This window comes from Crotalus tigris, unplaced genomic scaffold (genome assembly GCF_016545835.1).
Source record: "Crotalus tigris isolate CLP2741 ecotype Arizona unplaced genomic scaffold, ASM1654583v1 scf7180000018301.7375997, whole genome shotgun sequence".
Taxonomy (NCBI): Eukaryota; Metazoa; Chordata; class Lepidosauria; order Squamata; family Viperidae; genus Crotalus; species Crotalus tigris.
This window is the reverse complement of record NW_024096931.1, coordinates 6,017,452-6,031,565: the sequence shown is the minus strand read 5'-3', so window position 1 is coordinate 6,031,565 and position 14,114 is coordinate 6,017,452. Positions and strand designations below refer to the sequence as shown.

The 14,114-nt window shown below is 48.4% G+C and overlaps 2 protein-coding genes across 6 annotated transcripts in view; both read right to left on the bottom strand.

The window, feature by feature from the left end:
- Window positions 1–1,182: 1,182 nt before the first annotated feature.
- LOC120310901 (myeloid-associated differentiation marker-like) lies at window positions 1,183–3,984 on the bottom strand. The gene has a single exon (XM_039349833.1). It carries the CDS (start codon window positions 2,782–2,784, stop codon window positions 1,900–1,902), a length of 885 nt encoding a protein of 294 aa, XP_039205767.1. The 5' UTR covers window positions 2,785–3,984; the 3' UTR covers window positions 1,183–1,899.
- A 6,117-nt stretch (window positions 3,985–10,101) lies between these two features.
- The window catches only part of SEPTIN12 (septin 12), a 65,607-nt gene continuing 61,594 nt past the window's right edge, over window positions 10,102–14,114 (bottom strand). For 2 of the 5 annotated variants that reach the window (XM_039349831.1, XM_039349832.1), the window contains exons 9-10: window positions 13,705–13,756; window positions 10,108–11,810 (exon numbers count right to left, since the gene is read on the bottom strand). In XM_039349831.1, the coding sequence (XP_039205765.1) occupies window positions 11,621–11,810; window positions 13,705–13,756 (242 nt within the window). In that variant the 3' untranslated portion in view covers window positions 10,108–11,620. Of the gene's footprint in view, window positions 11,811–13,704; window positions 13,757–14,114 lie in introns of all 5 variants that reach the window. The other 3 variants (XM_039349828.1, XM_039349829.1, XM_039349830.1) reach the window with 3 other exon arrangements.

Here is a 14,114-nt window from a genome sequence, read left to right as displayed (position 1 = left end):
TGTGAATTGGACTCACCAGATGGGTGGATTTAAGCAGTCTTGGCTGATGTCAAGGAAGCTTGGCTGGCAGTGTAAAGGAGTACAGAGATTATGGAGACATTTTGCAGAGACTTTTAGTAAAACATGAGCTCAGTCTGGGGACATTGAGAAAGAGACTTAAGACTGTCCTACTTTTACTTACTTGGCTCTAAGACAGTGATGGCGAACCTTTTAGAGACCGAGTGCCCAAACTGCAACCCAAAACCTACTTATGCATCATTGGGTGCCGGGTGGGCGTGGCCCATTGGCTGGGCATGGCTGTGGTAGTAATAGCAGACTGGGTGGGACTAAAAAGTTCAATCAATCAATTCCAACTTTGCAAGATCTTTTTTTTTTCCCATGAGAAGTTGAAATAGACTGATTGATTGAACCTTTTTTTTTTGTACACGGCGGCGGAGGCCTAAAGCGAAAAGGTTTTATAAAACCAGCTGAAGGTCTAGGACTGGGGCGACAGTGCATGTGCCCACAGAGAGGGCTCTGAGTGCCGCCTCTGGCACCCGTGCGATAGCTTCGCCACCACTGTTCTAAGAGGGAGGGAAGGGAAAACACTGACTTTCAAAAGACTAGTGCACACACTAGCACTGATGATGTTACCTAGTTGGGTCATGAAATGTCTGCAAGAAAACAAGCAAGCTCAGAGAGCACTAAGGATCCCTCATTTCAACTCTGAGTTTCAAATATTCTCCTTCATTGAAGAATACTTCTCATACTTTGTTTATTCAAACTGAGCTGATATTTCGCTAATAGTTTAAGATCATATTGTTCCAACAATCTCCGCATATCTTCTCCAAAGTCATCTGTCTACTCCTCCACATTACCTAGATAGACGAGTAGGAAGATACCCCACAGATAGTATCTTCCTACTCCTCTATCTAGGTAATGTGGAGGAGTAGACAGATGACTTTGGAGAAGATATAGAAACTAGAAAGAAAGCCTAAACCTATCCTGTAAGAAGACAAGGGCAATCCACCTTTATATTGTTGCCCGTAAAACACGACCATGTTCATAAAATCGCCAGCACTTGAACTCGGCTCAGAGGAGATCTTACCTTCACCTTTGTGTCTGCCTATCAGGGATAGTCCATAGGCACGTGTTCATACAGTGCCAGATGGGGCTAATATTTAGATGGGAAACTACCAAAAGTTAACTCAGCTGTTTCCTTTTTATTGCCAACTGTGATTTATTCAGCAATCCATAATCCAACAAGCCATGTTTTAGCTGACTGCTCGGTATGGCAATATAACCCTCCCACTCCATATTCTGCAGTGATATCTCTTGTTTTATATAACTTGAATAAGAGATTCTGTCCAAAGGCAAAGAAAACATTCCTGTAGGACATATCTGAGGACAAAAATTGTGTCCTCAGCTCAGTGCGATGATTAAAGTTGTCTTCTTTCTGTGGAGGACTCAGCTTCTTCTCCAGTCCTGATGTTCCTTCTTTGCTCATCATCTTCTCACTTCTCACAGCTACTGCTTTTAAAACAGAAGTTGGAAAGCCTAAAGCACTCTGGTTTCTCCAAAATTTGGGGAGAATTTTTAGGCCCTGGATCAAACTTTTAGTCACACCTGAAGGGCTTACATCTAACCAGGGTGTAACTCATAGAAGCCTTGTAATGAATGAAGGTAGGTTCAACGCTTTTTGAAATGGGATCTATCCATCCAACATAACTGCAAGTATAAAATAAAACAGTCCAAAATTTAAATCATGTAATTATAAGATTAGAAGTACCATCACCACCATCACCTCAGATATTCATAACCTCCACTACTCCTGGATCCATGCTTCTTGGATTTCAGCATGTTCAGCAGCATAAGCCAACATGGTTCCACGTGTATGGGCGAGATGAGGACATGAGCAATCTATGCCGGTGTGGTCACAAAAACCATTTTGTAAGAATAGGTGAAGTCCACGATGTAGGCAATGAGGTTGAAGAAGGAGAGAAAAGTAATTCCCAGGTGATTGTCCCACATGGCGCAGCGCGCAGGATAAGGAGTACACGAAGGTCTTGGAATGTTCCGAAAGCTGTATAAAGGCCATACGACCACCACCGTAAGATACATGAGAACAGCCAAGATGTTGTAGGCCACGAGAGTCTTCTCCACGGGGATGGGCAGGGAACCAAGGCAGCGTCCAATGGTGAGAATGATGATCACCATGGTGAGAATGAAGCAGATGCTGTAGACGGCCACACACCATTCCAGACCAGGATAACTCTTGAAATAGGAAAGTCTGTCCAGCAAGGAGAAGATAAGACAAGCTATGTAGGCCTCAAATACCTTCAGGAGGCCAGGGATGGTAGTCAGGAAGTTGCTGAGTTCCCCTGCTTTGGCCCGGGTGAGTCCTACTTCTACTGCGTAGGCAATGAAGCAGAGGCAAGACATGACAGTAGCCCCAATCTGGTAATCACAGTTGTAATTCTTGCAGAGAGGTATGAAGGTTGCTGGGTAGACAATGGAAGTCGTGAAGATCATCAGAGTGGCCAGCATGGAGAAGGCAGAGGTGAAGTCCTGCCAGGAAAGAGGCAGGGCCTTGTCCAGGCTGATCAGCTCCATAATCACCACAAAGACAGAAATGATGAAGCAGAAGCACCAAGTAAACATCGACCAAGCCCCATAGTTTCCATCGTAGTTGTGATAGACAGCTGCTAAGCTGAAAGCAGTGCAGGAGAAAAATATCTCCAACAACCGAATGATCCCGAGCGGAGAAATCAGGGAGCGCCCATTGAACTGAAGGGTGACTGACATGGTGGCCCCGATGCCAGCAGGGCGAAGAGGCCACAGGAAAGACTAAAGACCCAGCAAGGCGTGTTGAGAAGCTGATCAGAAAGCCTATGAGGGTGCGGTACTATATTAGTCTAGGCACTGGCCCAAAGCCCAGGAACGCCCAGTTGGAGGGATGGTTGAAAGTCTCAATGGAGGGTGGAGCTCTGCCATTGCTTTAGGGAGTTTCCTAGCTGCTCTCAATGTTTGCTAAATCTGGGACAGGTCAGGGAAAGGAAACAGCAGCAGCAGAAGAGTTGCTGTTGCTGTTCTGCTAACAATCTTTCCCTGTTAAGCTTTCCACGTTGAGTGTTCTCATGGAAGAATGCAAAGTTGATGAGGTCACCTTGAGGAGTGTTCGCCTAAGGGAAGAGCCGAAGAAGCCCGCCCTGGGTGTCAAACTGTGTTCTTTGGATTGTAGCCTTTCACTGCAAACGGTTTCTGCTTCAAAGCAGGAAAAGGCTTGTCCGGGAAATGAGAGGCAGGTAGATGATTAACGAGACTGAAGTTGATAAGGTAATAACCACCTACTGCACCTGCTGTTGGCGCAGGGAACCAAATCTTTCAGACCTTCATCTGAAGCTAGGAAGGAATGAAGGTTCTACCTGTGTGATTCCAGGAGGTAGAGATGAAAGTGAAAAAGGGGTTGGGGTCCTTCCCAAAAGTTGGATCCATTTCTAGTGTAGATTGTGCTTCCTCTTCCTTTTCAAAAATTGCTTTCTGGTTCTTGTGAAGGTAGAAAAGTCACGTTGTCTTCTACTCAGTCCAAAGTACACCCACCTACTCCCAGTTTCCTGAGTTCTGATCACGGGGTCAAAAGTGATTTACATGCTTTAGAATCTTTTGGAAAGGCAATTCGAAGGATCTTGAAATACACCAAAGAATGTGACGTGGCCTCTGCACTTCTGGTTTGCAGGGGTTTCTCAAGAACAGCCCGTAATATTTGGCAAAGGATATGTTGGTCTCCTTTTCCCTACCATCACGCTCACTTCTAATTTCTTCCAACCCTAGCAATGGAACAGGAGCTTCCACATCTCTTGAAAATAGCTCGACTTATGAACCTTGTCCTAAATACATGGCAGAAAAGCAACAAAAAGCAAAGGAACTGTAACTAATTCTACCATGGTGTCACTTAGGCCAGTTCTTTGCCTTTGCCTAAGACAACAGTCCGTCTCCCAAAACATCTGCCTACATAGACCTTGAGTTTCCCTATGTCCTAAATGAGAAGGGGCGTTGTCTTACCTGAACGCCTTTTCTCAGCAGGATGATGTAGAGTCCAAATGGATGAATGGATGGGTTCTATGACGGCCTTCCTGCCTGGCAGACTGGGTAAAAACTTCGGCCACACCCCTTCCTTTGGGCGTGACCCCAGTTTTGACTTAGGCGAGAAACTTTGTTGGAATTAACCTTGCAGCTCTTTATTATATCTTTATTATAACCCTGCCTAGACCTATCCTCTGGGTGGGCTTGGACTCTACATCATCCTGCTGAGAAAAGGCGTTCAGGTAAGACAACGCCCCTTCTCCAGCAGGATGGCTGTAGAGTCCAAATGGATGGGACATACCAAAGCCCTCATGTCCCCCTGGGAGGGAATGTCTAGGCTACCGAACTCTGAGCAGATACGACTTGTTGAAGAACTCTTCTGCCAAAAGCCGCGTCTGCTGCTGCTAGGGAGTCTAAACGGTAATGTCGAATAAAAACCGAAGGTGAGGACCAGGTTGCGGCCCTGCAAATCTCTTCCACCGGAGCTTGCGTTAGCCACGCCGCAGATGTAGCTGCGCTCCGAGTTGAGTGAGCAGTCACCTGAGTGGGTGCTGGCAAATCCTGTGAGACGTAGGCCTGCGCTATGCAGGCTCTGATCCACCTGCCTATGGTGGAAGGAGATACCTTCTTTCCCATAGTTGCTGGTTGAAAGGACACAAATAATGCTTCAGTCTTTCGGAAAGCCGAGGTGCGTTTCACGTAGAAACACAGCGCTCTCCGCACGTCCAGCTTGTGCCATCTGTGTTCTAGTCTATGTTTGGGTCTTGGACAGAAATCAGGAAGCGAAAGTTCCTGAGATCTGTGAAAGATGCTATTTACCTTCGGAATGAAGGTCGGGTCTGGTCTAAGAACGACCCTGTCTTTGAAAAAGGTACACAGATCCTTCCTTACTGACAGTGCTGCTAGTTCTGAGATTCTTCTTGCTGAAGTAATTGCCACAAGGAAAGCTACCTTCAGTGATAGGTGATGGAGTGAGCATGTTTCAAGAGGTTCGAAGGGTGCTGATGTCAAGGCTAGAAGGACCTTAGACAGGTTCCAGGACGGGTACCTGTGTATGACTGGGGGCTTTGTGTTAGATGCCCCTTTTAAAAAGGCATTAATAGCTGGATGCTGTGCTAGGGAAGTTAAGTTGTCGCAGGAGAGTACAGTTGAGAGGGCCGATATCTGTCTGCGGATAGTATTGACTGACAGGCCCTTATTAAGACCCTCCAGTAGGTAATCTAGGATATTGGGAATAGATACTGCGGTCGGGTCTAGGTGAAGCGAAGCGCACCACCTACAAAATCCCTTCCACGTAGCGTCATAAATCCTATTAGTGGACGCTCTTCGTGATGCCTGTATGATCGATATCACCCCTGCAGAATAAGATTGTTTAGTTAAGCTTTGCCGCTCAAATGCCAAGCGGCTAGTTGTAGCCACTGGGGATCTGGGTGTACAAGCTTGCCCTGACTGAGTTTTACCTTGTCCGGGGGGATCCTCCACGGAGGTGATATCGAAAGGTCCACGAGGTCGGCAAACCACGGGCGCCGTGGCCAGTGAGGGGCAATGCAGACCATTTCTGCGCCCTCCAGGATCATCTTGCGTATGGTTGCCGGTATTAATGGCAGTGGTGGGAAGGCGTACAGGAGTTGCGCCGGCCACCGGCACCTGAGAGCATCCGTTCCCTCCGATCCCGGGGACGGGAATCTGGAGAAGAACCTGGGGAGCTGTGTGTTCTTGTGGTTGGCAAATAGATCTAGGTGCGGTTGTCCGAACCTCCGGGAGATCTCCTCGAAGAGAGCCGGGTCCAGACGCCATTCCGACTGGTCCACCTTGGCTCTGCTCAGGGAGTCTGCCTGGGTGTTTGTCTCCCCTGAGATGTGTTCCGCTCTGATGGAACTCACATTGGCTTCTGCCCACCGAGCCAGAGCCAATGCTTCCTTCATTAGTTCCACTGATTTCGTTCCTCCCTCCTTGTTTACATGCGCCTTGGCTGCTACATTGTCTGTAAGCACGAGGACGTGCCTCCTCGTTACTAGGTGTGAGAAATGACGGAGGGCCAGGTGTATGGCCCGGAGCTCTAGCCAGTTGATGCTGTGTGACAGGTCCTTCTGACCCCACTGGCCCTGTGCTATCTGGGTCCCCAGATGGGCTCCCCATCCGAACAGGCTCGCATCTGTCGTGAGCGTGACCCTGTTCGGTTCCCTGAATATGCTCCCCTTGAGTGTCATGGGGGATAGCCACCATTTTAGTGATTTCATCACCTGTGCTGGTACCGGCACTCTCCTGCTGGAGGTGCTGAGGTTCCTCCTCTGGTAGGGTAGGAGGAACCACTGCAACTCCCTCGAGTGGAGCCTTGCCCATGGGATGATGCCCATGCAAGATATCATCTTCCCCAGGAGCTTCGAGAGTTGTAGCAAGGGCACTCTCCTGATCTTTTGAATTTGGTGGATTAGCTTGGATATGCTGATCAGTCGCTCCTGGGAAAGGAATACCCTGCACTGTGACGTGTCTATCACCGCGCCCAGGTGTTGCAGTCTCCTTGAGGGAATGAGGTGGCTCTTGTTTAGATTGACCGAGAATCCGTGCCCCTGTAGGGTTCGGATCGTGGTCTTGAGATCTGCCCTTGCTTGTTCCTGAGATCTGGACTGAATCAAGATGTCGTCCAGATAAAACTGTACGCGAACCGGCATCAGCCTGAGATGGGCTGCTATTACAGCTAGGATTTTGGTAAATACCCTTGGTGCTGAAGATAGTCCGAAGGGTAAGGCCCTGTATTGGTAATGCCGGCCCGCGTAGGTAAATCTGAGGAATTTCCGGTAGCTGGGATGGATGGGAATGTGTAGGTACGCCTCTGTGAGATCTATTGAGGATAATAGATCGTCTTCCCTGACGCTGGCTAGGATGGACTTCAATGAGTGCATCTTGAACTTCCTGTACTTTATGAAATGATTCAGGCCCTTCAGGTCCAATATTGCTCTCCACCCTCCTGATGTCTTTGGAATAACGAAGAGGATGGAATAAAATCCTCTTCCCTCCTCTTCCTTTGGTACCCTCTCTATGGCTTGAATTGACAGGAGGTGAGCTATGGCCGAAGTTATCAGCCTCGTCTTGTGTACCTTTCTGGAGATGGGGCATCTGATGAACCGGCTTGGTGGGGGAGAACAAAAGTCTAAGGTCAGGCCATGCCTGATCGTTTCCAAGACCCAGGCGTCGGTGGTGGTCTGCTCCCAGACCTCGATGAAGTTTCCTAACCGACCCCCGATGGGAGTGTCCTGTTTGGCGTCACTTGGTACGCTTAAAGGATCTGCCTCCCGCTCCCCTATATGGGCGTCTGGACTGGAACTGGCCTCTGGCTCCCGGGCTTTGGCGATCCTGGGTTCGATCCTGTCTCGGATAGAAGGATCGTGAGCCTCTGGGCCAGTCCCAGGATTGCCCTGATCGAAAGGGCTGTCTCCATTCCCAGGGGCTTCCTGGGCGGGAGCCCTGTCTCCGGAAGTCCTGACTGCCTCTCCTGTCTAACTTCTTTGATGGATGCACTAGGATTTTTTTCTTGTCTCTGCCTTCGCTGACGTGTGGGTCCAGAATGGAACCAAACAGGGCTTCTCCACTGTATTTGGACGTCGAAAGACGCCATTTGGACCTCAGGTCTGTCTTCCAATTTTTGAGCCACAGTAGCCTTCGCGAGGCCACTGTGGCCGCAATGGACCTTGCCGCATACTTTGTTGCGTACAGTGAAGCGTCAGACACGAATTGAGAGGCCGCGAGGAGCTTGGCCAATGTTTGGTGTACTCTGACCTGGTCTGGAGGCACCGTGCCTTGCAGTTCCCTCAGCCACATGATACTGGCCCTCGCGAAGAATGATGATGAAGTGGCTGCTCTGGCCGCCCAGGCTGCGGCCATATGGGAACGCCGGAGGGAGTGTTCAAATTTCTTCTCCTCAGGTCTCAAGACCTCCGCCATGTCTCCTGGAATCGCGGAGGTAGAAAATAATGAGATCAAGGGGTTATCTACAGTGGGAACCTCTAACATGTTAGAGAAGGAGGGAGATAGGTTGAAAAGCTTTCTTTCCGCGCTGTTAGGTGCCGGTGGGCTCGCAAGTGAGGACCATTGTTCCTCCAGCGTGGTCATAAAGACCTCCGCACATGGGATGTACTTATCCTGTGGAACCTTTTTGGCAAATAGAGGATTGGCCTCCTTGCTTGTTGAGGGCTTCTCATCCTGTACTGATGTTAGGTTGACTGTGGAAACTGCCTTTATCAGGAGTGATTTTAGGAGCGCTGGGTTAAAGAGGCCAGAGCTTGTCGCCTGCTCAGGTGCGGTCTCCTCGTCCTCCGAGAGGGGCATGTCTGACATGTCCAGGTCTACTGAGTCACCCTCTCCCAATTGAGAGGAAGTTTCAGAGATGCTGGTAGGGGGCGGCCTAGCCCGTCCCTTACGGGGTGTGTGAAAGGCCACTTGCCCCTTAGAAGCCATGAACTGGGAGAATGCATCCTGCATGAATGCATGAAATTGTGCCGACCATATGTTCTCCTGCGCCTTGTCGTTGGGGTGAGGCGCTGGAGTGTGGTCGGGTGAAGAAGCTGGTGAGGAGGGATTGGAGGAATCTAACTGTTCAGTTTCCCCAGGAGGAGACCAAGTCTTGAGCACTTCCTCGGCAGTAGGTTCTGTGCTGGGTGCCACCCCTGGGACAGGGGAAACCAAATTTGTCCCATTGACATTGGTTCTCTGTGCTCTGCTAATTTGCCTTTCTAAAGCCAAATGTCTCCTCAAAGCCTCTCGCTCAGCCGTTTTGGACTGTCCCTTCTGAGAAAGGTGCTTTGTTTTAGCTTTCTTCTTCCCCCCCACCTCTGATTCAGAAGATCTGCGTTTTTGTTGTTGCTGTGGGGGGGACAATTGAGGGACCTGTGTGACTGAATACGAGACATTGTCTGCCATTGTGCCAGACACCCCGAGTAGGCAATGCCTGGAAAGGGGGAATGAGATACGCAGATCAGATGCAGATGCTTGGGGCTGTGCCCTCTTCTGCCTATACAAACAATGGCCGGACAGACAGGAATCTTTGGACAGAAGATCCTGCAAGGCAGTGACTAAAGGTCACTATAGGAACAGTTAGGAAAAGAAAAAATATTCCTCCTCACCTCCTCACCTAGTCCAGACAAAAGTACAGTTTATATCTCTCTCTCCCCCGGTCTGTGGCTGTGGTAGCAGACCACGCTCAGAACTGATAGAGGTTCTAATCTTTTATTCCTCTTCCTTCCTCTTGCCCAAGTGTCTTAATGTAAAGGAAAAAAGCGGCGGCTAAACTGCTTGTTTAAAATGGCGAATGGGAGGAAGCCCCGCCTCCCAATAGTAGCCGGATGAGCCACGAGGCTCCAACAATGGCGGGTCTTTAATAGCCAGCAATAGGGTAATTAACCGGCTTGAATGGCTCTTTTGTCCTTAAGGGGGCTGTGCCTCTCCGCTGGGGGAGAAAAAACGGCGCTGAGGCTCTGCCGGTCGGTTTGGGCGCGCTGCGCTTCTCGCGCCGCTCAGCTGATCAGCGCTCTGTTTTCCCGCGCCGCTCAGCTGTTTGGCGCTGAACGGCGCCTCAGCTCCTCCGCCGGACCGAGTGGCCTCCGTGCCACTCAGCTGCCCGGCGGGTGGTCCGGGAAATGTCCCCGCGCCAAACAGCTGTTTGGCGGGATCCGCGGAAGATCCACTGACCGGCCCGAGCCCCCCTGGCTAACCGCCCTGGCGATCCTCTCACCACTCCGACGATCCTGGCTGGGAGGCGTCGGTGTTCTATTCCTCTGCCCGGGATCCCTGCCTGCTGCAAAAAGGGAAAAAAAAAAAAAAACTGGAAGAGGATATTCTTTTCTTTGTGAAAACTCTTCTTTCCTAAGAGCTGCTTCTCGCACTTCTACCAGGCTTCGAGACTGAGTCAAAACTGGGGTCACGCCCAAAGGAAGGGGTGTGGCCGAAGTTTTTACCCAGTCTGCCAGGCAGGAAGGCCGTCATAGAACCCATCCATTCATCCATTTGGACTCTACAGCCATCCTGCTGGAGAACATAATGCCTATACAGTAGTTGACCCTCAGAGGATTACATCTTCCTTCTCTTTTTCTCTACTAGGGTAGGTTCATGACTTTCCTTGACTTGTTCTAAGTCTTTATGGTAACTTTGCACAATTAGCTATCCTTTGGCCAGGCTAATTTAGATTACAAGAATCATAATCCCAATAGAATTATAAAATGCTAGATAACCTGTGCCCTGTTGGATTCTTTCAGAGGTATTTCTTTACCTAAACAGAAAAACAGGTAGGCAAAAATGCAGGGTATGTGTGTGTGTGTGTGGGGGGGGTGACTTCTGACTTCCTGCCATCTTGACCATAGTTGATTGTTCTCCAGTAGCTGATAGTGAGTCTGGTCACCAGAGACCTAGGGTGGGTCTGCTTTACCTGATTGCCAATAGCAGACGGATAGGCCGGTCCAACCAATCTCTGGAGCTCCGTTCTACATTGAAGTTAAGGGGCCTCTGACAAAAAAAGAAAAAAAGAAAAACTCCAAACCTTCTAAATTGGAATTTAATGTAATAACTGGAAAAACTCACAAGTTGACCAAGAGCCCTTTGCTCAGGAGTGTCAATGTCATGGAGGGAACCACAAACTTGGGCAATTGAGCAAATTCTGGAAAATGAAAGTGTTTCTCCAGGTCTCTTCTTCTGCACCAACACAGGACCAGGCTGGAAGAACTCTCCTGCATCGTCCCAGGCCCGTGGATCTCAGAACAAGAAGTATCCAGAAGGAGCATTCCACAGTCAGAAACTCATAGCTTTGTACACGGTGACAAAGGTCTCTTGTGCAGAAGATTGCTTGGGATATCTCATTCCTCCTGTTGTCCAATTACTTTCAGATGAGTAATTTTGGTCCTATCAGTCAGTCCAAGTCACATAGGATGGTTGCCTCTTCATCTGAAGACCATATTTGCTCTCATAAGTTCTTATAGCTACCAACCTCCCAGTCTGGGACTATCTACAATGAAGAAAGAGTCACCACTCGGGCTAACAGAGTTTGTGAGCTCCATCTTTGACCCAACGCAAAACCTTCAGAGTCTCTCCCCCACCCCACCCCACAAGTGTGACGAGGAAGTAGCATGGAGCCACTAGCTTTAGGATGAAATAAAAGAGAGAATTAAGGTGTGGGTTAAGGAAGAAAATAGGTCTGCTTGGGACAGTGGGCTCACACTCAAACCTCTGGAAAGAAGAACCTGCTTCCAAAGGCAGCATGGAGATTTTCCTGGAATGATGCACAGAGCTTAGCTGAGAAGCAGAGGTCACAAAAAAGACAGCCACATGGTGCAGATGGCAAAGACTGTGAAAAAGTGGGCTAAATTGCCAGCTCTTCCAGCATAGCTCTTCTCCAAAGTGTGAAACTGGATGGAAGACAGATGAAAAGGAAGGTGCCCAGCAGTGGGGCATAGATGGTGAGAGGACATGGGGGCTGCAGAGGGAATGTGATGTCTTCTGGGAACATTGCTCCAGCTAATTCCCCCTCCCCCCCCCAAAAAAGAAGAAGGAATGAGAAAGCCATCTGCACCAGCTACTGGAGGGGTGGTGGGGCTGAGGCGGTGCAGGGGAGACCATGCTGTCCCTGTGGCTCATAAGTGAGGGAGCTCAGTGCCAGCCACTCGCCACCTTTGACTAGCCGGTTGCTTTCATTGAGGCGCTGGATGCGGTATTGTTCATAATGTACACTGTGGGTGATGTCCTTGAGATCCTGGAGGTGAGACCTACAGAGAAGAAAAAGGGGCATCAACGAAACCCTTCCATTCCTCATCATTCAGTTAGAACTGAAAAAGCTTCTTGGATGAGAAGCAAAACGTTTTCAAGGGGAAAAAAACCCCAAGAAAGTCTAGTTGCCTTTTGGAAAAGCATCCGTGACCTGGATGGTTGAGAATCTCCACAGACATCAGCGAAAGTGGTTGGAAAGGGGGAGTTTCCCTTTTTTCCCGCCTTTTTCTTCTGTGTGCTCTGTACGCTGTTCTATGATTTACCTCATGACAATTTACCTCATGATGTAGTTATGTGCCTGACTTATCTTGTTTGCTGTAAATGTAGATGTAAATATATATTTATTGATATAAAACTACAAGTTTGTTTCAGCATCTCTGACTTCATCGGGACACCTGCTACGCAATTCCCTGACAACTTCCTACCAATTCTCCATTGTTTGGCTCCCAAACTATTTCTCTCATCCCATAAACTACCAGAATGGAATATACAACAACCATATTTCTTTCTGATGGCCTCTATATCAGGGATCCCCAACCCCTGGGCCACGGACCAATACCGGTCCGTGGCCTGCTAGGAACCAGGCCACACAGCTGGAGGTGAGCGGCAAGCAAGCAAGCTTGTAAACTGTAAACTGCGCATGCGTGGGATCCAAATTGCACACTCCTCTTCTCCCCTCCCCCCAGTCCATGGAAAAATTGTCTTCCACCAAACTGGGCCCTGATGCCAAAAATGTTGAGGACTGCTGCTCTATATGACCATTTTTGCAAACTGTTGAGTATCATGACTTGGATTGCTTTAAAATTAATAGAGTGTATGGATATATATCCAACCGTGAAGATCCAACAAGTCAATTCTGGTAGAGCATTTGAAACCCACAGAATAACATCTGGCTACCCACATCTGGCAATATATGCCCATCTTGGCAAAACATAGATGGTAAAAGATTGATCTTTTAAATGTGCTTAAACTTAAAATGCTCCACTGCTCTAGGCCACTGTTCTCTTTCTGGTAGAACTCTCAAAATTGTCTACTTCTCACCAAGAAGGCAACTGAGGAGTAATTCCAGTTACAAGCTTGGGCTAAACTTTGTTACAGCAGCAGCTGGACTGCTGGGTTCCCCTGTTTATTTATTTATTATTTATTCATATCCAGCCTTTATTATTTTTATGAGCAACTCAAGGTGGCGAACCTACTTAATACACCTCCTTCCTCCTATTTTCCCCACAACCATGAGGTGGACTGAGCTGAGAGAGAGGAACTAGCCCAAAGTCACCCAGTTGGCTTTCGTGCCTCAGACAGGACTAGAACTCACCATCTCCTGGTGATTGGTTCAAAGTCACCCAGCTTGTTTTCATGCCTAAGGTGGGAGTAGAACTTAGAGCCTCCTGGTGACTGGCTCAAAGCCACTCAGCTGGCTTTTATACCTAAGGTGAAACTAGAACTCCCAGTCTCCTGGTGATTAGCCCAAGGTCACCCAACCAGCTTTCACATTGGAATTCGAACTCACTGTCTCCCAATTTCTAGCCTGGTGCCTTAATCCAGAGATGGGGAACTACGGCACCATTATGACTTGTGGACTTCCTGACCCACCATGGCTGCCTCTTATTAGCTGATCTCATACTACTCATGCTACTCAGTCACTCCAGTAAATACAGATCCAGTAAAAATACTCCAGGAATCCTCCACAATTTTAGCCCAGAATTCCTGCTGCACGTACTCAGTGCATACCAAGGGAGAATACCGGAATGCCAAGGAACATTGCCAGAATGGTCATCAAAATGCACGAGTTGTGGCTCTCCTATTTCCTTTCTGATTGGTTCATTAGATTTCCAAACATTTCAACCCACCCCCCAACTCAAAAACGGTGAGATTCCCAAACCAACGACTTACCGGATTAAGAGATCCCGCAGCAGAGGAAACTCACAGTGGGCTGAGTTTTCCACTGAAAGAGAAGAACACAGAAGGGCATTTTGAAGCAGAACCAGGGCATAAGAAGGGGAGAATCCAAAGGGAAGGCAATGATTAGGGGGTCTCTGGCGGGGGATGGAGGGCAGACTCTGCACTGAATAGGGACGATTGCATCCAAGTGCTCAGCTCAGCTGGGCAAAAGCAGCATCTTCAGGCATCTAAACCACAAATTGTTAAATTAGAATAACCACACATTTTTAGGTTGTATAAATATTTATAGAAGTATATAACGAGAAGGTTAGATAAATAGAAGTATTAATGTAACAGAAAATTAATCTTATTGTATATAATACAGATAGGGAAATCTGGAGAGAGGAATTGCTCGGACATTA

Bases quoted from the DNA above. Each gene is read 5' to 3' on its own strand.
- LOC120310901 (XM_039349833.1), bottom strand. From the start codon at position 2,784: ATGTCAGTCACCCTTCAGTTCAATGGGCGCTCCCTGATTTCTCCGCTC.